Source organism: Branchiostoma lanceolatum, chromosome 9 (assembly GCF_035083965.1).
Source record: "Branchiostoma lanceolatum isolate klBraLanc5 chromosome 9, klBraLanc5.hap2, whole genome shotgun sequence".
Classification (NCBI taxonomy): Eukaryota; Metazoa; Chordata; class Leptocardii; order Amphioxiformes; family Branchiostomatidae; genus Branchiostoma; species Branchiostoma lanceolatum.
In genome coordinates, this window is record NC_089730.1 from 19993010 (window position 1) to 20020746 (window position 27737).

The 27737-nt window shown below is 44.4% G+C and overlaps 1 protein-coding gene across 1 annotated transcript in view; it reads left to right on the forward strand.

The window, feature by feature from the left end:
* The window catches only part of LOC136442202 (zinc finger protein Gfi-1b-like), a 42946-nt gene that overhangs the window by 7011 nt on the left and 8198 nt on the right, over positions 1-27737 (forward strand). The window contains exons 2-6 of the mRNA XM_066438939.1: positions 21225-21326; positions 22426-22608; positions 22963-23191; positions 23572-23845; positions 27225-27453. Of these exons, the coding sequence (XP_066295036.1) occupies positions 21230-21326; positions 22426-22608; positions 22963-23191; positions 23572-23845; positions 27225-27453 (1012 nt within the window). The 5' untranslated portion in view covers positions 21225-21229. The remainder of the gene's footprint in view (positions 1-21224; positions 21327-22425; positions 22609-22962; positions 23192-23571; positions 23846-27224; positions 27454-27737) is intronic.

A 27737-nucleotide genomic window follows, 5' to 3' on the forward strand; every position in this document is an offset into this window, starting at 1 on the left:
ACACGGGGCCGCCGGCTTTTCGTCACAATCCGTTCAATAACGAATTGAATCCCTTCTTCAGTTTAGAAATATTCTATCGTGTACCTATTGTATATGTACTAAGACTTCGGTGAAAGGGGCTTAACATGTGATGAAAGCCAGGCACGACATCGCACCAATTACAGTGATTAGGGGACTACCCTATAGCTCATAATGTAATTTCCCAAGTTGACGACAATTTGGGTCCTGGTATTCGACATGGAATATGAAGATTGCTTATTTCAAGGGCGTCGGTTTCAATAGACTGGACATCCAGAATAGAACAGTCGTGTCGGGTGGGTTTCTGCTATTTCGAAAGAATACATCATGTGCAATATGCTAGTACATTGTATGTAGTTTTCCTGTATCAATCATATATGTTTAAAGGATTTTTATCAGCAGTTTTGGTACCTAAACAGTCAGACGCATACTATTTACTCTTCTTACTTTTTACCTTGCGCCCCTGATTGTCCTAAGGCAGACAAGGCCTATGAGTTTTTAACCATTCCTCCTGTGCATTGTGTGCTTGTACAATAAGTACAATAAAGATAATGTTAAGTATCTCTATATAGAAACATTCACACACCCCACTCCCAAATGAATAAAGAAAACTATACTCATGGGTTAGTAATTGTCTCTAGCCACCTTAAGCACGATAAGGTGACATAATTGAATTTTGGGTGGAAGGTATTCCAAACGAAATCCAGTTTTGATCCCCTATGTTTTTCCTTGAGATAAAAATAGTACATTCGAAGGGGAACCCCATTATCTTAATTCTACCCTGACGACATCAATGTAGAGTCGTCGATCCTTCTTGACACTCGAACAATTTCATCTGTCTTTATCCTAACAAAGTCCGCACGAATATTGCTCCCAGTGTATAACACACGGAACTATGCAGCAGTAAGATTCCTGGGGATATAGACATGTCCTAATAGCTTCTGTCGCTAATTAGCTTCCTGCATTGTGACGTCATCAGGGCACTTACAATCATGTGGTAATTAGGAGGCCATCAGCGGTCTATTGTCGAAATGAGCAATTGGTCTAATGACTCTGGTTTTACAGTATGAAGGGATAGAAGTGTCGTCGGACTATTCATCACAGAGGATTATTCACGCCGAGAGAGTCGCACGCGAGGTGATCACACCATGTGCCAGGACGTGTTAGCGGCCACGCCTCTGTCGCTAACCTGAGTTTATGTATGATATGTGCCGACCTTTTCCAGACCATGGTTGAGAGGAAGCAAAGTCGATCATCTGTGGCTGGGAGTGGGTCGACGAGGTTGCTTTGACGTCTTTAGATGTCGTCTGCCCCAGCCGACTATAACGTTAAATTTTGAAAAATTGAAAGTCATAATCTGCTTGGATGCGCTCAGAGGAGCGAACTAGAGATAGGATATGATATGAATGAATTCCGGGCTACTACCAATCCAGCGCCGACCTTGGTTGGGAAGTGGTCGGGAGCAAATAAAGTCGTGGGAAAGTCCTGAATGTATGACAGGGGCTTAACCTGAGTTTCTATATCTGGATCTGTATGTATGACAGGCCTTGGTGAAAGGGCCCGGTCACATACGCCGTACAATAGGTCTACAACAGAAAGTTACAGAATGTTACAATCTTCCAAACCAACTTAGTCAGGCAATAGTAGGGAGGACATGTTAAGAGACTTTTTCATAACTCGACAACAATGAATGAATTTTATTGCTCGCCACTCGCACATTGTACAATGTATGGCAACAACTAGTTAACAACAATACTACAAAGCTAACTTATCCTACATTTAGAAGCAACGCCAAAGCATTTACATGGGTGTAGCCTACAGGTTAAAGTCTTGGAAGAGTTTAGTACCCTATCTTATAATGATCGTACGATCGCAATCTGAGGAAATCAGTCTGGGGATAGTCGTGAAAAATTCAGCTTTTTACGGAAAAGGCTGTCTCAGGTCATTTTCGGCGGTTGGTACCATCACAGCCCACTTCAAAATTATGCTAGAGTTCCACATCCCCATACCTTTGCCAAGTAAGTAATTTTGTCTCATTATGATGCAAATGATATGCAATCAAGTATCTTTTTAGCATAATCTATGTGGACCCTTATATCTTCTTTTCAAATCAAATATGTTGCTAACGTCCCTTTCGATTAAGGAAGCTGTTGTAGCATTTGAGGTCGTTTATGTTTATATTTTTAAACTTTATCTCAGATGAAATATCATTCACCACATGGTACAATACACCACGTGCTTTACATATATTATGTCTCTAAACAAGAGATGGTTGCCTTTGTTGTTATTTTCAAGGCTAGCAATTTACAAGCAAGCAAATAGTGGCCTTTGTTCCTCAAAACGTATATACATTTATTCATTCTCAACTGAATGGTTAATCAAGATTACCTAACATGCACATAAATTTTATGTATACGTAAGTCTCTATACAACATCATTACTTTCTTTGTGGTTTTTATTGTACTATGTATCTTAATGATAGAAATATCCTATTCAGCTATGTACATGTAGAAAGTAAATTCTCACACTTCAGTTGTGTTTATAAGTAACACAGAACAATCTATATTCCTCATGTGTTTACAATCTAAATTTTCACGTACAGTTATGTTTGCCTTTATGGACGGTCTGTAACGTTCTGTATGTAGACACATATATATATTCCATCAGTTGAGGTCTTTTATCATACCATACATATTTATTCTAGGTAGAGTTGGTCCTGTCACGGTCACCATTGTTATATTGTAGTAGCGTAGAGAGGAGGATATTGTTATATCTACCTATGCAAAAGAAAGATACGCTGACGTCGATCGTCTTATCTATGATCATACTGTAAACCTCTTGTGACAAGGTGTAATTCTGCAGCAGTACTTTATGCGCTTCTTCACACCAGTCTTATACACTGAAAGCATAGTGGTGTTTTTGTTTCTTGTTTTTGACGACCTACTCAAAACTAAAGCCCAGTGGCTGAAGTTTCCTTACTGTTTGGGCCACCCCAAGAATATACGGGCATTCATGCAACTGTTACTATTATTCTTCTGAGTTGATGTTTATTTGGAAACCACACGACCACTGTGTTCGGTGAAAGTGCCATCACCCGCCGCACTGACCAGCCCCGTATTATCCACCAATCATCCTCAAACACATGAAAAAGTCTGCGGTGTGGGATTTTTTGCCGAACCTGATCGAGCTCTGCGAAAGTTGCACAAAATTCTGTGGAACGCATCGCGTATACCAGACTTCAGCTCGTTTAGCCCAGGGACGACTGAGATGGGCCGTCGCCCTTTGGAGATTTGACAGGATTGGAGAAAAAGAAAAAAGGAGAAAACAGAATATATGTATAGCCACTTAGACAATCGTGACATGGGTGGAAAAGTAATTCTAAATGTTCCTCCCATTTTTTTTCTATTTCTGTATCGTTCGACGTCCGCTTCATCTAGCATGTTTACCTCCTCTATCGGGTCGCCTCGAGTGCCTATATCATAAAAGTCACATGCGAACTGTAACTCCTGAGGCCAGTGTTCCTGGGATCGGCTAACTAAACGTTTGATCTCTTTTTTCTCATGGCTTCTATCAAACATTGCCTCAGTTTCACTATACGTAGGAAGATTGACCACTGACATGGGCGCGTTATAAAGTCTTTGGTATTCGTTAGAAGTCAGCAAAACATGTGTGGTTGCTTTTAATGAGCGTGGCAGCAGGGACTTCAGTTCTTTCATGTTCTTTCTGTCTGCTTCATCAGCTACCAACAGCCAGCCGTGTGAATTGTTCAAATACCGTGTAAAGTACATCATCGTATTTTTACAACTCTGTTTATTGTTCAAATGCAAAGAATCGCTGATGTAGGAGCTGCACTGCCTGATACTAGCACAGAGATCGCCCTTACTCGCTAAGCTGATCCAGCACACCCCACCAGGGTACCTCGCCGCACGCATGTGTCCGTACTCGGCGGCTACTAGCGTCTTCCAGACATCGCCCAGACCCTTGAGGAGGCAGGTCTGTTTCTCCCGAAGAAAGGCGTCGATCCTACTGAAGACGTCCTCTCGTCCCACGAATTTCTTCTCAGGGCGGGGATAGACAGTCAGGATTGATATCGATTCTGTGGTAGAAATATGTTTGCCGTTAAGATAAGGAGCTAGACAGTGTCAGTAATTGTGTCCCTGAGCGCTGTATTGTTTGACTGGGGTTAAACGTATGGAACTGTGCATAGGTTGAAAAGATTATGTATCTTAATGATAAAAATGAAGAAACGGAAACTCACTGTGCATTTCGGCGGAACTATCATGAGCCACGTATATCCAGGTGCAGATCACGATAATGGTCAGGATGGCTACCGTTCTTATTATTGCCCATCTTTTGACCTCTGCAAAACACGAGATACAACATGAACAATATCTTAACCCCCCTTGAGTTGAAAAGTCGTCTACGTATAATTGTGCTACTAAAACCAGGGAAAGCATTCTTTTTTCCCCAACCGTTTATACGATATTCTTGGGGGCTAACCTGTTATATCAGTTTAACAGTATGATAGCTAAGGGCAAGAAGGGGGGGGGGGGAATGACATTATAACTTTCCCCATGACATCCAAAATACCAGAAGGATTTGCACAGACTATGGCATCACGTACATTTTACACAAGAGGCCATTTTGACACGGTGCCGTGGCGTAATAGCTTAAACGTTACATTGTTCAGACGTTATAAAGCGTGACAATAGTGTATTAGGCGGATGGCCTAGGTGACAACATGGTGAAAACGTACAGGCGATCAAATAGAAAGGATTTCTAAAGCCCAATTTTCAGATAAATCTACTATGGATGAGAAAAAAGTGTAAAAACCCGATTAACAACTACCCATAGACTGCAAATTGATGTAGTAGAAGCGTGCACCGGTGAAAACGTGCATGTTGTTTTTAGTTTGTTTACTCGCGTGTACCTTGCGGATTCTTCTCAAGACGATTCCGAGTTTCCAGTAGTTTATCTACCAGGTGATCGTACGGGACTTCTCTCAGGCTTTGGACGAAGTCGTCGAAACCGTCGTTAGGTAAATCTGTATTGTGGCGGCAAACGATAAGTACGATATGTTATAGGATGTTGCCATGTCTGCGTCTTAACAATCACACAAGTGCCCTATGAGGTAACGTCGTAGTTCCGCGCTTTTAGCGGCTTGGGGGTGTTGCTTACCTTAGAACAAAGTACTGTAACCAGTGCAACTTGCAAACGCAGGTTGACGTTGATGAATCTTAACATACAACTATTTTGGATTTATTCTACACGGGTCTTGAAAACGACTACAAAAATCGGAAACCTACCCATGAGCCTGTCCAGCAGCGCCCTGGCCCCGGCGTGTGGGCCCTCGGTCCTCGCCCTGGCCCGGATGAGCCCTGGGTCCTCATCCCGCCAGAGGACTGCGCTGTACATCAGGACCTTGATGGGGTCCATGTCACGGACGATGTAGTCATAGCATTCCTGCACGGCCTGGAGGTTGAGAGGGTCCATTGCGACTTCGACTTTACAAAGCTGTCACTAGGTGCTTCTCTGCTGATGGCGTCATGCGGAATCCATGGAGAACGGAAAGTCCCGATGACGTCTTCGTCTAAGATAGCCCACTCATTTACATATGCTTCCTATTCTTTAATAAATAAATTATCAGAATTCTCGTCGCATGAGTGTCGTCCGCCTTCAGTCAATGGTCATGTTGATATTGTAAATTTATCACGCATTATCAGCAGAGCGGGCTAGATTCACAGCAACTGGACGTTCACTCCAAACAAACACACCGTCTCCACCAACACCCCCAAGCAAGACCAAAAAGACTACAGAACTCTTTCCTTCACCAGTCAGTCACCAGTCAGACAATACAATCAGACAGTAGAATCTGTTTTGCAATAATGGGCACCTGTATATTTGTGTGTTAAATCTATTTTGTCATTGTCAATATCAACGCCATCCAGGCTATTTCTGCAAGGTTTGTAATTGAAAAAAGAATTGATTGGAAAAAAAATATAACCTTCTTGGCGAACTTCAAGGTAAATACGTACGAGGACCCGACGAATGTGACCGCGCCCTGATACATACAAACCGTTACAAACAGACTCATCACATCTGCTTGAAGATTAACCCATCACCCCCTAATTTGTACCCCTCGGCCCGAGACAAGTCGATCCGGTCCGGGTCATTTGCTCCGGGAACTGTAATCGTACCCCAGTCGTATCCTTTACATTCAATCAGGGGCGCCCATAAAACCCAGTCCCACATTCCGCGGACGATCATTCGGGGGGAATTCGATGCCGATTTGGCGGGAAGATGATGAGATGGATGGGGTATCAGTTCCCGCGACGACATTACCCAGATTTGTTCTCGTCTGAGTCTCAGGCTCGAGGGAAGTTGTGATTTATCAATCCTGTCCTACACTGAGCGGGGAAGAGAGGAAATTTTCAATGTCCGTCGTTTTAGAGCTGAAATTGGCCAAATAAGATGAAGAATCACAAAAAGAAGTTATAGGCCAGAGATGATTGTGTCTTCCCGGCCTGTTGAAGGGCCATTACATTTTAGCAAGATTCTACTGTATACTATTAGATTCTTTCTACGCCCAGAAGAAAACTGGCCAAATTAACTGCACGAGCCGGGAAGAGATGAAAGTTTTAGTTTCGAATTCCGTCGTTTTAGACCTGAAATTGGCTAAGTTAGAAGAATCACAAAAAGACGTTATCGGCCAGAGATGATTGTGTCTTCCCCTGTTGAAGGGCCATTCCGTTTTGGCAAGATTCTACTATTATTAGATTTTTTCTACGCCCAGAAGAAAACTGGCCCAATTACCTGCACGAGCCAGGAAGAGAGGAAAGTTTTAGTTTCGAATTCCGTCGTTTTAGACCTGAAATTGGCTAAGTTAGAAGAATCACAAAAAGACGTTATCGGCCAGAGATGATTGTATGTTCCCCTGTTGAAGGGCCATTACATTTTAGCAAGATTCTACTACTATTAGATTCTTTCTACGCCCAGAAGAAAACTGACCCAACTGCACGAGCAGGGAAGAGAGGAAAGTTTTAGTTTCGAATTCCGTCGTTTTAGACCTGAAATTGGCTAAGTTAGAAGAATCACAAAAAGACGCTATCGGCCAGAGATGATTGTATGTTCCCCTGTTGAAGGGCCATTCTATTCTGGCAAGATTCCTCTAGCATCTTTTCACGCCCAGAAAAAAAACTGTGTGTCGAACTTTATATTCACTAGAAGTAGCAATCCTGCCCCTGCCCTAAACTATGGGAGCAGGATAAGTCAAATATGCACTGAGTCGGGAATAGAGGAAGGTTTCAGTCTGTCATTTCATTCCAAAGCTGAAAGAATGTCAGATATTGGCAAAGTTAGATTAAAACAATTCTGTAAAGTTTCTGCTACTGTTCTGGTATTTTTCCAAATACAGAGTCTAGGTTTGTGCCTAGTGATTAACCAAATATATACAGTATCGGGTGGGATGACATAGTCTTTAACACAATTTATAGTATCCTTGTATGTATTGTATGTAGAGTCATCACGTCTGTTTTTCTTGGCACAAAAAGAAGAAAAGTAACTTTTCAGTAATATGAATCTGCGGCGCCCTACGTTCCCATTTCTTTACATTACAGCTGTAAACTCTACCCCTAGCCTCCCCGTGCTCCGTACCATCCGTACCCGTTACGCCGTGCTTCCCTAGACTTTACCTTGTCAAGAGAACTACAACATGTAACGTTACGTTACACGTAGTCTTGTGTATGCTGTATGTACAGTCGTCCCTCACCTAACTAGTAGAAAAGTACTAAGATAAATATGGGTCGACCTACGTTCCCATTTCATTACATTACAGCTGCAAATTCTACCCGCTGCCCCGGTCTTAGTCTTGTGTGTGCTGTATATACAGTAGTCTCTCACGTAACTACAGGTAGACACGTACTAAGATAAATCTGGGCCGCCCTACGCTCCCATTTCATTACATTACAGTGCACTAGCGGTAAACTCTACCCGCCCTCCCAGTTTCCCCGTACTCCGTACCCTCCGTACCGCTGAGCCGTGTTTCCCGAGAATTTACCTTGTCCAAAGAACTACAACCCGTAACGTTATGTTACGTTACATGTGTATGCTGTATATGCAATAGTCTCTCACGTAACTAGTAGAAAAGTACTAAGACAAATCTGGGTTCCCTTTTCATTACATTACAGTGCACTAGCGGTAAACTCTACCCGCCCTCCCAGCCTCCCCGTGCTCCGTACCATCACTCTCGCCTGTTGTTCCTGTCAGACTCCGTACAGACGACACCGTCAGGAGAAATCTCAGCGGTGTCATCTCAGGTCCCCGGATGGGCAGAATCGAGCTGGCAATTAGGAAATGGACTTCTGTGGGCTTGCTCTCGACTTGTTTATTTCTACCACTTCTAAAGCCCCCCTCTCACTGGACCCGCGGCACGCTGGCGGCGTCGCTGCAGCCGATCGAATTGACAAGCACTGGACGAATTTCATCGACAAAAAACAAATTTTTTAAAGCTTTGTGTGTTTTGTTGTCATTTTGGTCATGCACATACGTTTTGAATGATATCCCCATTATTAAGTCAAGGGTAACACAAATCCAGTTTAGGACGCAGCGACGCCGCCACCGTGCCGCGGGTCCAGTGGGAGGAGTCCGATGACAAATGACTACAGGCCTGGTCACATCCGTCCTACGATACAGGTTTATGAGGAACGTCTTGAGACAATAGTGGATCCCGTGAAATAAAACTGCTGTATAGCCTTGTCGACTTTTGAGTTTCAATTATTCAACTATTTGTAGTGTAGCACTGTAGGTGCACTGTATATACCAAATGTAACTTAGGAAAATGTGATGCTATAGATGCCTGATAACATGGAAAATTAGCTATATAGAGAAGTTCGTGGCATTCGCCAGCGTGTCCCGTTTTCCTGATGACATCCCGGCCCTCCCAACATCTGCTTGGAGTTTAGGAGACAATGCCATCATCTTTTCTCCTACAATCATATACTTGGGACCTAAGAATCCGAGTTTAGGTTATGAGTACGTCTAGCCACGGCCGTTCCACGATGATCCCAAACTTATCCAAACAAGAGATGTAGTAAACTTTTTCGTCTTGTTATTTTTTTCTTCTTCTTTGGCAGTCTCGGTGTGACTTCTGTTGTGGCTCATAACGTGCTACACTAAGTAATCGTTCGAGTGCCTTTTGCAGTGTTCGCTCTATAGTTAAGTAGAGAACACGCCTGTTATATCAGTGACACGCCGCGGTCGTGCTTGTAGCAACATTTGACGGTGGCCATCAAATACTAATCCCCCGAACACAGAGTATATTGCCGCTCGTTATTACCGAGTCATGAATATTTCATTGCTGATTTTCCACCGGTGCAGGCAGCGCGGACGGACCCACAAATGGCTGGAATGTCGCTAGCCTGACAGCTTCTGACAGCCCTCCCAATGGTCACTGGTCAGGACCCCAATAAGCCCACGATAGCGAGATTGCGTAATACAGGCTAGAACGTCGCCAGCTTTACCGTCCTCGCACAACTCGCACAACGCGACAACTTGTACGGCCGACATAATCTCCAAGCAGATCTACACGGGGCGCGAAAATCGTATATGCTAGCCAGAGAAGGTCCCCGGGGCTGGCTGGAGCTTATCTGGCTGACTGGACCTTCTCTTGCTAGCATATACGATTTTCGCGCCCCGTGTAGATCTGCTTGGAGATTACGGCCGACAGGCACTCCATGGGCAGCGCGAATAGACCCATACAGGGGTGAACTTTCCTCTACCAGGCTCCAGACGTGGCTAGAAAGAGTCGAAGTTGACGTGACAAACTGTATTTATCGGTTGGCCGACTCCTCTGGTGTTTTATCTGTCCGTTTGGCCGATTTCTACTCTTTCCAGCCTTGTCTGGAGCCTGGTAGAGGCTAGGGGTGAACAGCTCTACCGCCCTCGCACGGCGACAACTTGCACGGCCGACAGGGCTCTTCTGGAACATGCGCATGGCAGCTAGCCTCTAGGACAGGCTCCGCAAAATCCATGGTATTTTGATATCGCCAGTTTGGTTGCGTACTAGTAGTATGATTGTTTTACAGTTACTGCGCACCAAGGCCTGAGGAGTGTTGTCTGTCTCTCTTTCTCTCTCATTCTCATTCTCATTCTCTCTCTCTCTCTCTCTGTTTATGAGTGTGTGTGTGTGTGTGTGCGTGTGTGTGCGTGTGTGTGCGTGTGTGTGTGTGTGTGTGTGTGTGTGTGTGTGTGTGCGTGCGCGTGTATGTGTGTGTGTGTGTGTGTGTGTGTGTGTGTGTGTGTGTGTGTGTGTGTGTGTGTGTGTGTGTGTGTGTGTGTGTGTGTACATGTTTGTTTCTTAGACTTTATGTTCGTACAACTTGAAATATTTTATAATTTGTATACAGACTTTGCCTTCGCTGATGAGTTCGGCCATCTGGTTAATTTTGATTGATCTCCACCACCTACTCAACGATCAAAGCTTGCTAGAGACTACACAGTTCAAACTCTCGGCTGCTGTTTTCACAAAGTCATACACAAACACCCCCGCGTTTTTCCCGTCCTGATTTTTTCCTGGAACAGATCAGAACCGTGACGCAAGTGTGTGTTTGTTTCCCCTCCTGTCCGACAGACTACCGCACCACGCACACCGCAGATATATAAACCTGTAGCCAAAATAGCGGTTGACCTTTAAGAGTAATATCGAGCCACTTGGCTCTCCGTTAGCCCTCCTCTCAACTGGAGTAGGCAGCACGGGGAGAAATATATTTGCTGATATCCCGCGGCTTGAGTGTCTGTGGAAGTAATATGGCTGTGGCCCTCTTTTGATTTGCCGCGAAGTCAGGTCTCTGAGTCAGCAAGGGACAACATGCAAAAATGCTTAAGAGTTACAACAGCTAGCGCTCACTGAGTATTAGCGAGAACACGGACAGACAGACAGACAAACAAATAAACAGAGATCCAAAGAAAGAAAGACAACTAGCAAACGATATGCCAAGTTATACACCAATGAGACAACGGCATCGTGAGTTCTAGCTGCGAACATGAAACAAAAGCATTTCTAATACTCCCGTCAGGAGGTCATCCTCCTTCCCGGAGTCAAAACAGAGTCAGCAAGGTACGACATGCAGATATGGCGCTGTTGCTTTATGAGGAAAGACAGAAAGACACTCAGGAAGAAAGAGAATGCGAAAGGAGGAAATTGAGATCTCGAGCTTTAGTGTTATATTCTACCCACCAAACATCTACTAAAAGACTATTTGTACAGATGATATTTTGACCGACACACTCCAAGATTTAGAACGTGCCTGTATGTCGGGCGTTGAGAAGGTGTCCTTTTAAGGCCGCTCCGGGGCTGTGATCGATGTTCGGTCAGCACCGCGGACTGCAGTAATGTGATTGCCCTGAGCGCGGTGAAACAGGGGCACAACCCACGGACTGGACGGAGCTGGGGATGGTAACCCCGAGCATTAGTCAACAGGACCTCGGTAACATCCTATGTGATATGCGGTCTTCTCTAGTCTACATTGAAGACCACTTGACTCAGTGAACCAGAAAAGAATGAAATGGGAGGGCGGCGCTTTGGGATGTTAACCACGGACATTAGTCAACAGGCCTTGAGGTCCGAGTAGAGGTTGGAAGGCAAAATCGTTACGATTTTCTATCTTATTAAACACTCCTCGTACTAACACTTGCAGTAATAAACATCCACCTCTATCCTAGCTGCATGAAGCTTTAGTGCGGCTACATGCCCCATACTTCTACTGATGAACTCCATCACAAAGTGGCCCAAACCACGGGTTGTGCGTAAACGTTGTTGTAAAATGTTTAACCCCGAACATTAGTCAACAGACCTCTTGCTAACACTTCTTAGTGATTTACATTGTTTTCTAGAGTACACATATACATTACGGAAACAGAAACATTTATATCTTGAGGTACTCCAGTGCTGACCAGTCGATGCTACACATAGTACAGTATGATAAAGTGACAAAGAACAACCACTATTTGTAAATCGTCGTTCACATTTTTACGACGCAATTAAGCGACCATAAAGAACGATATGCCCTCAGAAAATGTAATTGTGTAGCCTAACAGGCTCCGGATCCGTGGATGGATGGAAAAATAGTAGAAATTGGCAAAATATATAGAGAGTGAATAGTATGCTAAGGGAGTCGGCTACGGAGAGAGGGTCCAATATGCAATCCTAGAGCGGCAAATTGTACCCCTATAGCAAACTAACTTCTCTTGCATGTTTTCCTGTCTATTTGGCCAATTTCTACTCTTTCCAGCCGCCTCTGGAGCCTGATACAGGTTAGTAATTGTGATCCCGGGTAAATACGGGAGCTCTGCTTGTCTCCGCCATTTTCCGTCCGATGACGCGGAAGTCAGTTGCGGTTTGCGATCCCAGGAGAATGTTTGAGGGCGGGGCGCGATTAGCACGTAATTACCCCGGAGCAGAGGGCAGGGCACTTCACAAAACAAATTCAGCGTTCCCGATGTTTGTTCATGTCTGTATGCATAGGGAAAATGAAATTAAGAGCTGTTTCCAAATCTCTTGTTCTAAATACGAAAGCAGCTGTTACTACATTGTAATTGTACATACCTCGCAAGTTCTGATTCATCACCCACGTTTGTAGTAAGATTTAATTCTGGCCATTTCATATACAAAATCAGAATTAAACATGATATATCTTTTAACTTCGTGGGGCAGCGGTTACGGGCTCCAAGCAGATACGGTTCCGATTAGCACGTAATTACAAAGGGCAGAGCACTCCATAGACCAAACTACATCTATGAGCTGCACACATAGGGGAACAGAAATTGATGGTAGCTTACATATTTTTTGTTATTTGTTTCCTACAAATGCAGCTGGTACAACAGATTTCGCCCCTCTATGACCCATACATAGCACTGATCATCATATCACGACAAAGTTTGCTGTGAAACAAACTTTTATTCATTTGCAGAGCAAGACTTTTTGGATTTTCACGAGAAGCTTGTTTGTAGGTGGTCTAGCATCCTAGCCTGCAAATTAGGCCATTTCATTCTGTATGTAAAGTTCAGATTTCATTGTTTGTTTTAAAAAAAGCAAGAAAGCTCCCGCCTCTACAGTGCCCTCATTGATTTTCTCTGTCATTTGCTAGATATATATAGAGAGGGATTGTACGTAGCAATGTTTCTTATGACGTTAGTCATAACCGTATGTATTTCTCAATCACATCTTGTAGCCTAGTAATCAGAGTAGTTGATTCGGATAGGACGTAAAGCCAGAGGTTCTGTGTTTGAGCAAGGACATTAGAGCCAACCCTCCAACACGTTAAAGAACCCACCACACTTTTCAATGATAGTTGGGGTCCATCCCGGTGTGAGACACCACAGTCTAGTCTTACACAGCCCGTACATACTGTACAAAAAAGATTTACAGGTTATGCGATACAAACAAGTACAAACATGACGTGTCCTGTTCTAAACCCGTACCGATAGTGTACCCATGTTATCAGCATGTCCGGTATGAACGGAGGAATCCGGCCGCAGAGCTGACCACCTCCGGACTTTACACGTACCGTCTACACTGGACAACAAACGTCACGACTCGGAAGACTCGGAAAATACCAGAAAAGCGCGCTCGTGATTTATAATCCGCTATCTCAGCTGTCACCGGTTCCACAGACAATGATTTCTGTCACGGACACGTAACATCTGTGTGGAGGATCATGAAAGCGCTGCCGGCCTTTTGTAACTTCAGAAACGGCATGCGACGCAGAAAAAAACCCCAGTATGTACTCTCGAAAATTCCCTTTCTACTAACATTTGTAGCCTCAGTTCCTCCAACGTTCAAATGGCTACTAGTTGTGCTTTTAAAAAACAGGACCAGTGTAGCCTATATGGCCTGTAGTGCCAGGCTATCCATTTGAAGTATTGGATTGACACGTCAGAACTCTATGGGACGTTCATTTGTTCAATGACGTAACTTCCCCTTAGCAGCCACACCATATACATGACATTACTTCACCTTAAGCTTGTTTAGTGAATTGCGAGGCTGTTAAACCGTACATGTATGTTAACTGCAGAAGAACAAAGCAAGCTTTGACTTGGGTTGGCTAGTTTTGATAGTGTTTCAAACGCAAAGGCCCCCAAGTTTATTTTTACCTTCGGTATACTGTACGTCAGTCATTTGTAGAAAGTAGGGAAATCAAGAATTTGTTGAAAATCCCTGTATAAGTGTTCAATCATGTGCCCCCCCCCCCCCTCAACACTCACAGAAACAATATGGAAGTTTGATACTTATAAGAGTAGATACGACACCTATTGATGTTTAGAGAGGACTTTGCGAGGTCAGTGTACCGTATGTTAGCCGTATGTTGACAGCCGTAACTTAAATCTTTGTGGGGATTTCTCCCACGCGACTGTAGGTAACCGGCGGCTAGGAGACAATCTGGGCACAGAACCGCCCCGTCAGGGTGTACAAAGCGGGTAACAGCCGGTACAAGAACTACCAACCTGCCGCCATTCAGAACTAAGCGCCGCGTCGCGCCCACATCGATCCCCGGATTTCTCCGCCAAGCTGTTGTACGGATCCGCCAGCTCAAATCAGATACAGGGAAGAAAGGCGGCCACTAACGGCACAGCCGTCAGATTTCATGTCAGCATTACGGCACGGACAATGAGAAAAAATTTGCAAGACTTGCGCCGCGGATCGTACAGAGAGGGAATAAACGACAAATCTTGGAGGTATTGTATCCGGGATGAAATCTCGCACGCGACACGCGAAGCCCTAGCTGTAAAAACACGGCCAAACCGCCGCCCACAATTGGCTCTAAATTATTAAGTTGTTGTTCTGATGCGGTGTTGGTTTTCTTAAACCTCGTGTTGTCCGCCTCCCACTTGTTCGCGCGGTCCAACAAAAACGCGGACGCAAAAAGACCCTACTCTGATTTCTTCTCTTGCAATGTTCTTCCACAAAAGCCCGGCAGAAATCTGGCGGCCGCGTAAGTCGGCTCGAGGCAGATTCAATAGGCGGATAATGGGGCCCACAAAGCCGCGAGTGTGTGCTTTACCTGGTGCGTTCCCAGGCTCCTGGGGACGAGTGCCAACAACTCGACTCAAAATGCAGTATATCAAAACTACCAATAAAGTAATGGGTCCGGGCAATATAAAGCCTTTTTTTCACACCACGCCAACATTACAGATGATGTATAACTGCAAGATATCACAAAGTTTGCTTTATCGTAAAATATCTTAAACAATAGAGCAGCAACAGGTGTTGTCCCCGCTACCTTTCGTCAAAATGTTGTATGTATTACTTCCAATAAAGCTTTAAAGTATGCAAAATATCAAGCCATACAGCATTTTCCGTGAAGCAAGGGCATTAATTAGTAAGTATGGAAGTGTGAATCGCAATAGGTTTTGTTAATTGTAACAAATGTCTCTGGAACCTTAAATAGGGGTCGGTTGGCTTAGTCGTAAGTTCCTTAAGATACGTTTATGATGTCTTGGCTCTGGCCTCGGTTCAACGTTGTTTAGTATGCTATTCTGCTTTATGAGAGAATAGATTAATCTGACTATGGGAATCATGAGTAGACCTATATCCGACCCTCCTGAAAATAACATGGCTGGTCAAATAAAGACATCAAAGGAGCGTGCGTATTTCCGTTTGCGATGGTGTGATAGAGGAAAATAACTTTATGTGCAGCTCGGACATCAATATTTCACAGACTAAGTCACAGACACAGCTATCGACTCACGAGCACAAATCTTTTCCTCTCTGTCCGCGCGTGAGCCACATAATGGAGCTACAACTTAAAAAGCAGTGCAGAACTTTCCACAGCTCAGCCACGCGTCTGATGTTTACCCTGCGTATTATCCCGTTTCACTCGGGTTATTTTTTCCCGATTTGGCGCCCGTTTCTTTGCGCTTAGCGGTGCAAAGGTTGCGGTGGAGCCCAGATAAGAGCGGGAGGCACCTGCTTCACGGGCGGCGCTTCCCACAGGTCCCCGCCACAGCCAATTGCGCCCTTCCCCGTGTTTGCTCTCGTGTTTACCCGCCCGGTCCTCGGCACAGTGATTGCGGGCAGGGCCCGGACAAACACGCCGATTTTATCTTGCAGAATAAATGTAAATTTGGAAATCTATCTCTAACTTGTTTAGCCCACTGAAAAACTAGTGGTTGTGACATTAAAAAGACAAATGATTTTCAGGGTCCGGACAAACACGCCGATTTTATCTTGCAGAATAAATGTAAATTTGGAAATCTATATCTAACCTGTTTAGCCCGCTGCAAAACTAGTGGTTGTGACATTAAAAAGACAAATGATTTTCAGGGTCCGGACAAACACGCCGATTTTATCTTGCAAAATAAATGTAAATTTGGAAATCTATCTCTAACCTGTTTAGCCCGCTGCAAAACTAGTGGTTGTGACATTAAAAAGACAAATGATTTTCAGGGTCCGGACAAACACGCCGATTTTATCTTGCAGAATAAATGTAAATTTGGAAATCTATATCTAACCTGTTTAGCCCGCTGCAAAACTAGTGGTTGTGACATTAAAAAGACAAATGATTTTCAGGGTCCGGACAAACACGCCGATTTTATCTTGCAAAATAAATGTAAATTTGGAAATCTATCTCTAACCTTTTAGCCCGCTGAAAAACTAGCGGTTGTGACATGAAAAAGACAAATGATTTGCAGAGTAAATACAGGTTCGTTTTACCGTGGAAATCCCCATATCTTTTCTCGATAAGTACAACGAACAGTAGATTAAGGCTTAACGTCCCGTTCTAAGAACTGTGAGATTTAATAGTAGTTTCTTCAGCGTACAGTTCCTAGGATATAAGCTGTACATTCTCTTACATAGATAAAATAGATAAGACTGCAACTTTTTTTTAGAAGCATGCATGGCCGAGTGACCACTGCTGGGATTCGAACTCCGGACCCAAATGTTCAGTAGCAGGGTTGGTGTTTATCGGAACAAATACCCAGTACCCGTCCGAGAGATGTTGGTGTGAGCTCCCCTATTATAATAGAAGCAGGTGACACAAGGACGGTACAGGGTGTGTGTATGTGTTGGGGGGGGGGGGGGGGGGTGTTTGGGAGGGGTTAGCTTCCTTTGCAGACTCCTCCCGGCTGTTTTTTTCCAGTTAATTTACCGTTTTCTCTTCTTTTTTTCTTTCTTATTGCTGGCAGAGAAGTGAAATGTAATAAGAAAACGGTAACTTGAAAAAGAAAACAGTCGGAAGCAGTCTGGAACGGAGGCTATGGAGGGGTGAGGTAAGGTAGAGAGACAACAAACTCGCGTTCCTTCCATACTCCATTAACTCCCAGATAGATATAACGAACAGTTGGCCAAGACTTAACATCACGTTGTAAGAATTACAACCCTTTGTAGTAGCGTGCAAGTCGATTGAGTGACCGCTGGGATTTGAACTCCGGACCCTCATGTCCGGTGGCAGGGTTACTGTCCACCAGAACAAGTTGCGGGTTTCCGTCCGGAACATTTTGGTTTGAGCTCCCCAAAAAAGCAGGTGACGAATACTGGGGTTTGATAGAGAGACAACAAACTCCCGACCGTCATGATCATTTCCAGTGGTAGGGTTACTGTCCACCGGAACAAATTCACAGTAGCTACGGTTTCCCGTCCGAGATATGTTGGTTTGAGCTCCCCCCAAGAAGCAGGTGACGCAAGGCGGTACAGGGGAGGGGTGGGGTTTGTTAGATACACAACAAACTCCCGACCGTCATGGTCATTTCCAGTGGTACAGGTTTACTGTCCACCGGAACAAATACACAGTAGCTACGGTTTCCCGTCCGAGATATGTTGGTTTGAGCTCCCCCCAAGAAGCAGGTGACGCAAGGCGGTACAGGGGAGGGGTGGGGTTTGATAGAGAGACAACAAACTCGCGTGTGTGGCACGCGCCGGGGCCCGGTCTGTGTAAACTTGACGCTCGGCTGTGTCCACACAACACGGCAAACACGGGAGAACTTTGTCCCGCCGCCTCGACAACAAACACGCGCACCGCACACACCTGTTGAAAGACAGTTGACGGACAGGTAAAAAGACAGGTGAGATGAGACCGCAGTTACACACCCCAAACTTTACCTGTCCGCTCCAAAACACACACTCCAAAGTCCTTTGTGCAGGGCGCGTGGATCGAGATTTTTCTCCCCCTAAAGTAAACATCGCACACAATGGCGGCGGTAGTGCTAAAAGTGTACACGTCACCATTATACACCCATTACATACTGGTGTTTATTGGCACAGTCGCTCCGCGCGACAAAAGATTACATGCCGAGGGGTGATTGATATCCGGCAGGTCTCATAAAGCCGGGAATTTCTCTTCATTTGGACTCGAGTCGTTTCTTTATTCACGACGATTTCTGAAGTGACGGCGCTCCTGATTTCTTAACTAGGGTTCCTGATTTATTAGTTTTTCAAGGCGGAGTCACATTTGGCGGCGCACGATTTTCAGCGAGGCTGCGACAGCCCCCACCGTCGGCTAAGATGTACGACAACCTTCTCCATCACAAGACAGTTGCACGACGCTTCCACAACTGTCTCAAGAACGTCCTCGTGTGTCGTGAACAAGTCGTACGACAAAATTTCCCTAATCTTAAACTTCCGAACGGAATGAAGAATAAAGATTTTGGTTCTTTATAAGAAATAAAACTAGATCTATTTTTTCGTCCATACGTTTCTGTCTTCAGTAATGCCGCATTGTTATACAGGCACAGCTGAGCGGGCAGTGCGCATGCCCGTGATGACGTCACGGTTTAAACACCTGTAACAGCTGGTCCGGCGTCCAGGGGCGGTTCAGTAGATATAAAGGAGGGTAGAAGACACGTGTCGTCAGGGGACAATGGCAATGTCTGGGCAGGGAAGAGACTACTCACAAAGCAGAGGTTCGGCTCCGGCTGTTGTTTTAACTTGATTTTTATGCGTTTTTGTCGGACTTCCTATTCTGTCCTGTTTTTTTTATGGCTTGACGACATAAAGAAAACGAGACAAAATTGAAAGCTCGACAAGAAAATCACGTAAAAAAACAACAACAACCGGAGCCGAACCTCTGCTTGGAGATATGGAAGAGACGACAATGACATTAAACTGTAGGTAGTTACAGACTGTATATTTTTCTAGTTCACCGACAAGACCCTCAGCTCGTCCCTCTACCCATTTTCCATAGTACAAAAATACTGTAACACCCATGACGATCGTGCCCCGTATCTAACAGAGTATGTAGTTAGTATTTGGTCGTAAGAAAGTCACTATTCTTTTTGTTGCGTCTCTTCTCTGTACCTTTACCAGATACCTGTGTATAGTGTGTGTGTCTTCCCTTTATGTGTCGTGCTCCGTATATCCATTCATTGTACTGTGCACAAAACGACAATGTCACATGTTTTTATCATTGTCATACCAAGCCTATAATAACTGATCATCGAGCCTACTACCTGTGCTATATTGCAGGTATTTCCCTTTGTGTAACATCTAAAAAAATAATCCATATACTTATTTGTACTGTGCACAAACAGACGGTGTCACGTTCCATTGTGTCCATTTCTATATCACCGCACCACATATCACATCAACCTAGTCAAACCTGTAGTCTACGATCTAGCCCCGTGCCTGTTAGCCTCCTTCGCAGACCTCCTAGAACGGCGGCATATCATATGTATATGTATCCTATCATTATATTGATAGGACGTCGGTCACCCCTTGGCTACACAACTCCCTCGGCTACATACATATGCCGCCGTTCTAGGAAGTCTGCGAAGGAGGCTACGTGCCTGTAGCCTGGGATCCAAACCTGATATAGCTACCGAGTCTATATTTGTGAAGAGGACGAAAGATACCCGATATCTGTAACAGGTATGATTATAAGGCAACCGGACATGTGCCGTGAGGAATTGTATCTACCATACTTGGTACATTATATTGTACAACTTCGCCTGTGTACCTTTACCATACGCACGAAGCGGCGATGAGAGGTCCCTTTTGTCTTTATCTATCAAAATAGCACCTGTAGCGACGATCGAGCCCCGTACTTGCGTGTGCTATATCGCAGGTATGTTTCTTTTGTGCTCTCAAAGACAACCAATATTTATTTTTACCGCACACTGTGCCACGTTCCTTTATCATTATCATACATGTATAACCGTATCACATCAGCCTTGTCGCACCTGCAGCCTACGATCTAGTCCCGTGGCTGTGTTTTGATAAATTTTATCTACCATAATTGGTACATCATATTGTACGATATCGCACGCTTATTTTCACCACACACACAAAACGGCGTTGAGAGGTCCCTTTTATCTTTGTCTATCAGTATCACACCTTTAGCGACGATCGAGCCCCGCACTTGACTTGTGTTTTGATGAATTGTATCTACCATATTTTGTACATTACATTGTGGGATGTCGCGTGTATGTTTCCCCTTACTATACCCACAAAACAATGGTCTATCGTCCCTTTATCTTTATATCTTACCAGCCGCGTACAGGTGTTTTGATGAATTTTATACATTATACATACATGTATATACATATTGTGCGATATCGACTGTATATGTTTTCACCATACACACACAACGACGGTGCGACGTTTCTTTATCTTTATATCTTACTACATCGCACCTGTAGCGACGATCTAGCCCCATACCTGTGTTTTAATAAATTGTATCTATGATGTTTTCTACATTACTTCGTGCTATATGACATGTATATTTTTCACCATAGACACAAAGCGACAGTGCCTCGTGCCCCTTTATCTTCATATCATACCACATCAGCCTCGTCACACCTGTAGCAGCAGATCTAACCCCATCCTTAACTTGTGTTTTGATTAATTTTATCTAGCATACTTTGTACATTACATTGTGCGATATCTCATTTATATGTTTTCACCATACACACACAACGACAGTGCCGCGTCCCTTTATCTCCATATCTTCCCACATCAGCCTCGTCACACCTGTAGCTGACGCTCTAGCCCCGGTACCTGTACGCACGCCCCGCCCCGCTATCCCGCCCATCCCCCACATTAGCATAATCAGCACGGCACACTCTATAATCAGACGGCCGCGGCCGGACCCGCTAGTTAACTCACACCGCTACAGATTGAGGGCAAACTCACGCCAGGAGAGACTCGGTCTGATTGGAGTGATTTCTGTAGTCTCTGTGTTGTCGTCTTTACCCAACAGTTTTTCTTTCACCTGAAGACAAGATGCCGCGATCCTTTCTTGTGAAGAAGAAGAAGCCCCACCAGCTGAGCCGCAGGCCTGGGCAGGACAGGGTGGAAAACTTTTCAGTCCCGCTATGCGGTACGTAAACGTGTTTCACTCTCTGTGCTTTAGTACCTAAGCAGCTTCTTTTTGTATTCAAACACGACATTGTATGACTTGTTTTGGTATTGCCTATTGTTGCTATCATTGTAGCGTTTTGAAGGTTTGTACGTTTATGTGCGTTAGAGAAGTTGGTGTGTATCTATGAGAAATGTTCTGATACCACTGGGCACAGGCATATTTTGGTTCCTTAGCTTTAAGTCCTCATCGCTGCGGCCAATTCCGTCCTTACGTTGTTGACACTAGAGGGTCCATTTTATATACTTTCCCATTGAAAGCGCGACGTTTTTCCGGGTGATATTTCCTCCTACTCGACGAGAAAAAATAACGTTCCACTCGGCAGTGGTTGCTCCAGTCTACCCGTCCCCTGACCTGGGTATGTTGTATATCGATCCAGAACCGCTCTCGCTGTTAGCCGGCAAATTGCGGGTATTCCCAGGGCACTTGTTGGGCGCAGCGCCATGAGGCCGCGGGACCACCGCCGATCATTCCCTCACTCCAGCCGAGCTAGGAGGTCTTCTACACAGCTTCCCCATCCCTGTTAGATTGTTGGAGTCTAGATTTTCCTTGTAGATGTAGGAGTCATAGGCAGGATTTGTGGCGTAAATCGCTGCTATCTAGCTCGGGAAACCTTGAATCTTGTAGAGATGAGCATTTCGTCATATGTCGTCAGAATTGTATGCCCCTGTGAGACCTGAACATCGTAGAAAGAACGTCCTGTGGCTGTCTTTTCTTCTTAAGACGCATCAAGACCTGTGTCTTAGCGTAGTCTTCGGTCTTTCAAGAAGTCTATTTTCTCTACTCTATGCTACTAGGCAACAGGCAAGTATTCACAGCATATCAGTTTTCTGACCGGAGATAGAAAATGTGATCTTTTATGTTCTAATCTTTTTTGTCCTATTGTCTACGAGTATGTTTATGTTTAAGAGTGTTTGATTTTGTACCAGTTTCCGAAAGCTGTTGCCTTGTATAGAGATGGTTTCAGTGCACGTCGGTTGGAACAAAGCGCGTACAGAAGCCGTGCCGTCCACCCCCGCAATGACTCTGTCTACAACCCGTGTTTGTCTTCGTTTCACAGCTGAAGCACCGCCACTCGTGGAGCCGAGCGTCCCCGAGAACCCCGAGCAGCCGCTAACGCCGGCAGCGGAGGACCCCGTCACCTGCCCTCGGGCCGACACGCGCGACCACCCGCCCAGGACGCAGCCGTGGTCCGCCGACAACCCCGCCTTCGTGCCGCAGCTCTCACCGACTCGCCCTACAGGTGAGATATAGATGACAATAACCTTCTTTTAAGAAATAGTCTAGCGGTAACGTCTACTGACTCGTCCTGATTCCCAGGTATAGGTGTTAGGCCTCTATGGTTACCTGTCTAAACATGCCGTAATGTATATTCATTTCTGTGAATGCAGGTCTCGTAGCGACTGAGGTATGACACGTGTAAACAACCCACAGCGCCCACACATACAGTAGCGGCAAATTTACACTTGCAAATAACAGTTCTATAGAAAATTGAAATCTGGGGCTAATCTGGCGAATATTACGCGCAGCCTGGGCGCTGTGATTTACGGCTATTGATTTTTTATTTCCGTGTTTTTTTTCTTTCTCTCGGCTCCAGCCGTGATGGACCCGGTCCCCGGCAGCACGCTGGGCTGCGTACGGGACATGAGCGGAGCCTGGCCGTACGGATTCCCCAGGCTCTTCGGTGACGGCGACCTGGTCCGCCCGACGCCGTCCCCGTTCTTGGACCGCTCCATCTTCCGCCCGGATTTCCTACTACCCGCCCACCATCGACACGGCGCCACCCTGAACCTGGGCGACGTCAACAGACAGAGCGCCTTCAAGAGGTACGAATGAACTCAATGAAAGAGTGAACTTTATTGCTCAACAATCTCACATGGTACAATGTATGGCATCAGATCAACAATACTAAAGGCTAAACTATCCTACGATTCTAAGTACAAAATATCATCGAAACCAGTATATGGGTTACAATATAGTCATGTATGGGTAATTATGTCTCGCTTTTGGAATGATAAATGGAGGAATTGACCTGTATAGATGGAAATAGGAGTCGGACATGACAACAGTACATGGAAAATATCGCTCTGTGTACCAGATAGGGTGAAGTTTGTCTTAGTAGTAATAGTCTGTAACAGCGCATCTCTCTCTTTACTATAAGTTGGACAATTCATCACAAAATGAAATTCATTTTCAATATTTTCAGGTACGATCTGCTGAAGCTGGAGACGACCCTGGTGTCCCCACCCCCGGGAGGCTACCCCTCCCCCACCTCCCACTCCGAGTACGTGGACGGGCGGCTGGACCAGCCGGCCGGCGGGCGGGAGGACGCCGAGGCCCCGCCGGAGAAGCAGAAGCGTCCGACGGTGCTGACGGGGTCGTTCTCGTGCGTGAAGTGTAAGAAGGTGTTCAGCACGCCGCACGGACTCGAGGTGCACGTCAGGCGGTCGCACTCCGGCAAGAGGCCGTTCGCTTGTGAGGTAAGAAATGCTTTCCTTTTGTTCTTCTTTCCCTGATAACGATACTAGTAACATTTGGTAAGATGTAAAGCTATGAAATCACCTTTAAATAAGGGCTCTCAACTCTAGTCCTCTCAAATTTTACAATACCATACATACATACATATATACATGTAAGACAGAAAGGTAAGAAACATTTTACATTGTCCTGCTTTTAAAAACCTTAGACACCATCATGTAACTTACGTAAAGCTATTTTATGATAAATATAATTCGTACTAGTTACTTTCGAGAACCTTTCTATGGGTCCCTTCAAATCTGTAGAAACAGAAGACATAAAGAAATCGTGAAAGACAGGCGTTCCCATAACTGTTCACCTTAAAACAAAAAACAAAGATGCAGCAATATAAAAAAGATAGATGCGTGGTCTTTTACATGTCATACGAAGCGGTACAGCCAGGGGCAAAGTCGTGTTACCAACCCGGTGCCTCTTGCAATGTGAGAAATGATTTCCTAAATTTAGAATGACCATATTGTTTGATAGCAAACATGTTGTGCAGAGTGGTAGGATCTCCCAGCATGATAACTTGAGAAATCTATTAGGATAGTCTCCAAGCAGACCCAACGGTTGCAAAGACCGTATCCAACTGGCAGAAGGAGTTTTTATTACAACCCGACGGTGCTTGACAACTTCTCTGGCTGACTGGAGCTTCTCTGGCTAGCTTGTACGATTTTGGCACCGTTGAGATCTGCTTGGAGATTAGTATTAGGGATGGGTTCCCAAAGTCCGGACAGAGGACAGCTGTAAACGGTTATTGCCCGACAATAAGTGCCCTTGCAATATCTTACTTCGCGGCTTAATAATTTTAACCCTCTGTAAACAATGCCTACGCGCCCGGCGTGAAACCTGTTACCGAGGCTACTGCACGGCATTCTGACGCACGTTGCGGCTCAGGTGAGTAAACAGCGGCCATACCTGTGCGCCTGACGTGACGCTATCGCCCCGGACGCCGCCGCCGACCCGTCCTGTCCGCGAGGCTCCGCAGCTGACGACTTTCCCGCGAACCTTGATACGCTGAGCGCGGACATGGCTCGGTTGTCCGTAAACAACTGGCGCAGGGCATACTTTCAGACCGCTCAAGGTTTCACCGCAGCTGAGCGTTACCGTTATTGTTTCATAGTTGTACCATTCTACCTTTATAGACTTTCTCTAAACACACACACACACACACACACACACACACACACACACACACACACACACACACACAGAGAAACAACAGGCGCAGGGAATACTTTCAGACCCTCAAGGTCTTGTAGCTCAGCGTTACAGTTATTGTTGTACTATTCTACCTTTAAAACGGTTTTGTCTGAGAAAAAAATAAACGAAAAGCATACAGTAGTAGTATCAAGAATTTAGCGACAGTGAGTTGTTTTACACACAAAAATCTGCATTTGATTACAGTAATATGCTTTTATATCACAAGTTCTGGTGGTACACATAGAGTGAAACACTAGCTGTTATCTAATTGCTAACATTGCTCCATTTTACAGACTTTATGTTAGGAATAGGAAACAAATACAATGACTAAGCATTATACAACATCACCAGCAGCAACGATTTTGATTATACATAACTTCGCCTAAAGTTTACAGGTTTACGGTAGTATAAATTGAATATGAAAATTATGAACCAGTGACAAATACGTATTGATAGAAAGTTATTGGACCATTCTTTGCACAGTTTTATAATTAGTATTAAGGTTTCATATCAGTTTTAATGGAGAAGACCGGAAACAGATAAAAATATCGTGTTGGTCACTTCGCAGCTCTACCACTGGCAAAGTAAAAACATCTTACCTGGTTTATATCAAGGTTCCTATGGTTTCAACATTGCAACATCTGGGTCTCTCTTTTCTTTTGTGCCTTAAATATTGCGGAGGTGAACATATATTGTTCTTGTTCCATTGCGTCATTAAAATACGTCGGACTAAACGCTTGATATCAGCGGCAATACTTCGCGTATATTTCGGTATCTACAGTACATCATGTTAACGCGACATGAAGTGCCCAACCTGGCATGATAATGACTCCTGTCCCACACAAAGAGAAGACCCGCCCGCGGACCTCAGGTAGATTTGTCACCACATTACAGCGGTGGGTTTGTGTCGTCCGGTGGTCCCCAGGGACCGGCCGTCAAACGGGACGGTTTGTTGACGTAAGAAAGCTGATTCATAATGGCGAACATCATCCAAATCTTTTACCATTTATTATGATAAAGAGCTCTAACTTGTAGCGCGTTTCTGTTGCTGATAAAGTCGGACAACAATAAAAAATAACCGTGTTACACTGAAGAGATACAAGAAAGAATGCCGTCCACCGTTCCCAAGGGACCCGCCGGCAAAGAGGATGGTTTGTTGACATAAAATATATGTAAGATCAGTTTAAATTACAAGCATTAAAGGCAAACGTCACCTTAAGCACGATTTTATTTTCTGTAAAGTTACCATAATTCTACAACATTTTACACGGCAGTGGCATAGCTTGTTCTCTAATTCTTGTTGGCCGTATCTTCTTTGATCTATGACTCGTAGCCTGAATAGTTTCTCGTTCATTTTTTTCCAATCCACTTTCATTATTTATTCATCAGTCCGCCTATTTAGCTATTCATTAACAGATTCATATCGCATGTTTCATTTCATTGAGAGCAGGGAGGAATTTTGAACACTAAACACATTATGTTGTTCAGATGAGGCTGATAGGGAAAACGGACCACACAAACACGACGATACTACGGAAATGTATATCTAAACTAAAGAATGACTAAACAGAGATAAAGGATTATAAAGTATCATTTACCATTACATTTCTCGTAGCTAATTTGAACATCGAAGTTGAGGAATTTTGAACACCAAACACATTGTGTTATTCTGATAAGGCTGATAGCGATGTCCGACATACGAACATAACAATAAGTAGACATGTAGACAAACAAATGAATCAATGATTAAGGAGGCAAAAAAAAACTAAATTTGTAAATTATAATATTACCTTATTTTAGTATATTTTATACAACAATATTACCTAATTCTAGAAATTGTAGTTTATCAAAAGTATTACGACACATATCAACATAAAAGGAAGAGTAGAAAAGATTAAATTACATATAAGTTTGAAATATCAAGAAAGACGAAGGAACTTACAACGAGGTGTTATGTTGTTTTGTTAGTTAGATAATTTCTCATTTCTAAAAATATTTCTCCGTTTGTTTACAGCTCCTTATCTATTATTCCAGGTTTGCGACAAGTCGTCCAGTCACGCTCTTAGTTAGATTATTTCTTAATTTAAAAGATAATATTTCTCCGTTTGTTCATAGTTCCTTATCTATTCTTTCCTTCAGGTGTGCGACAAGACGTTCGGCCACGCGGTGAGCCTGGAGCAGCACCGGTCCGTCCACACCACGGAGCGGACCTTCCAGTGCAAGCAGTGCGGGAAGTGCTTCAAGCGGTCCTCCACCCTCTCCACCCACCTCCTCATCCACTCAGACACGCGCCCGTACCCCTGCCAGTACTGTGGCAAGAGGTTCCACCAGAAATCAGACATGAAGAAACACACCTTCATACACACAGGTGAGCTGCTGTTATCTGTCTAACACTCTCACTCATTCGTTCACTCATTCATTCATTCATTCATTCACTGATTCACTCACTCACTCACTCAATCACTCACCCACCCACTCATTCATTCATTCATTCATTCATTCGTTCACTCACTCACTCACTCACTCACTCATTCACTCACTCAATCATTCAGTCAATCATTCATGAAGGTCTGACATGAAGAAACGCACCTTCACACTAACGACTCATTCATTCATTCATTTACTCGCTCGTTTACTCATTCATTCATTCAT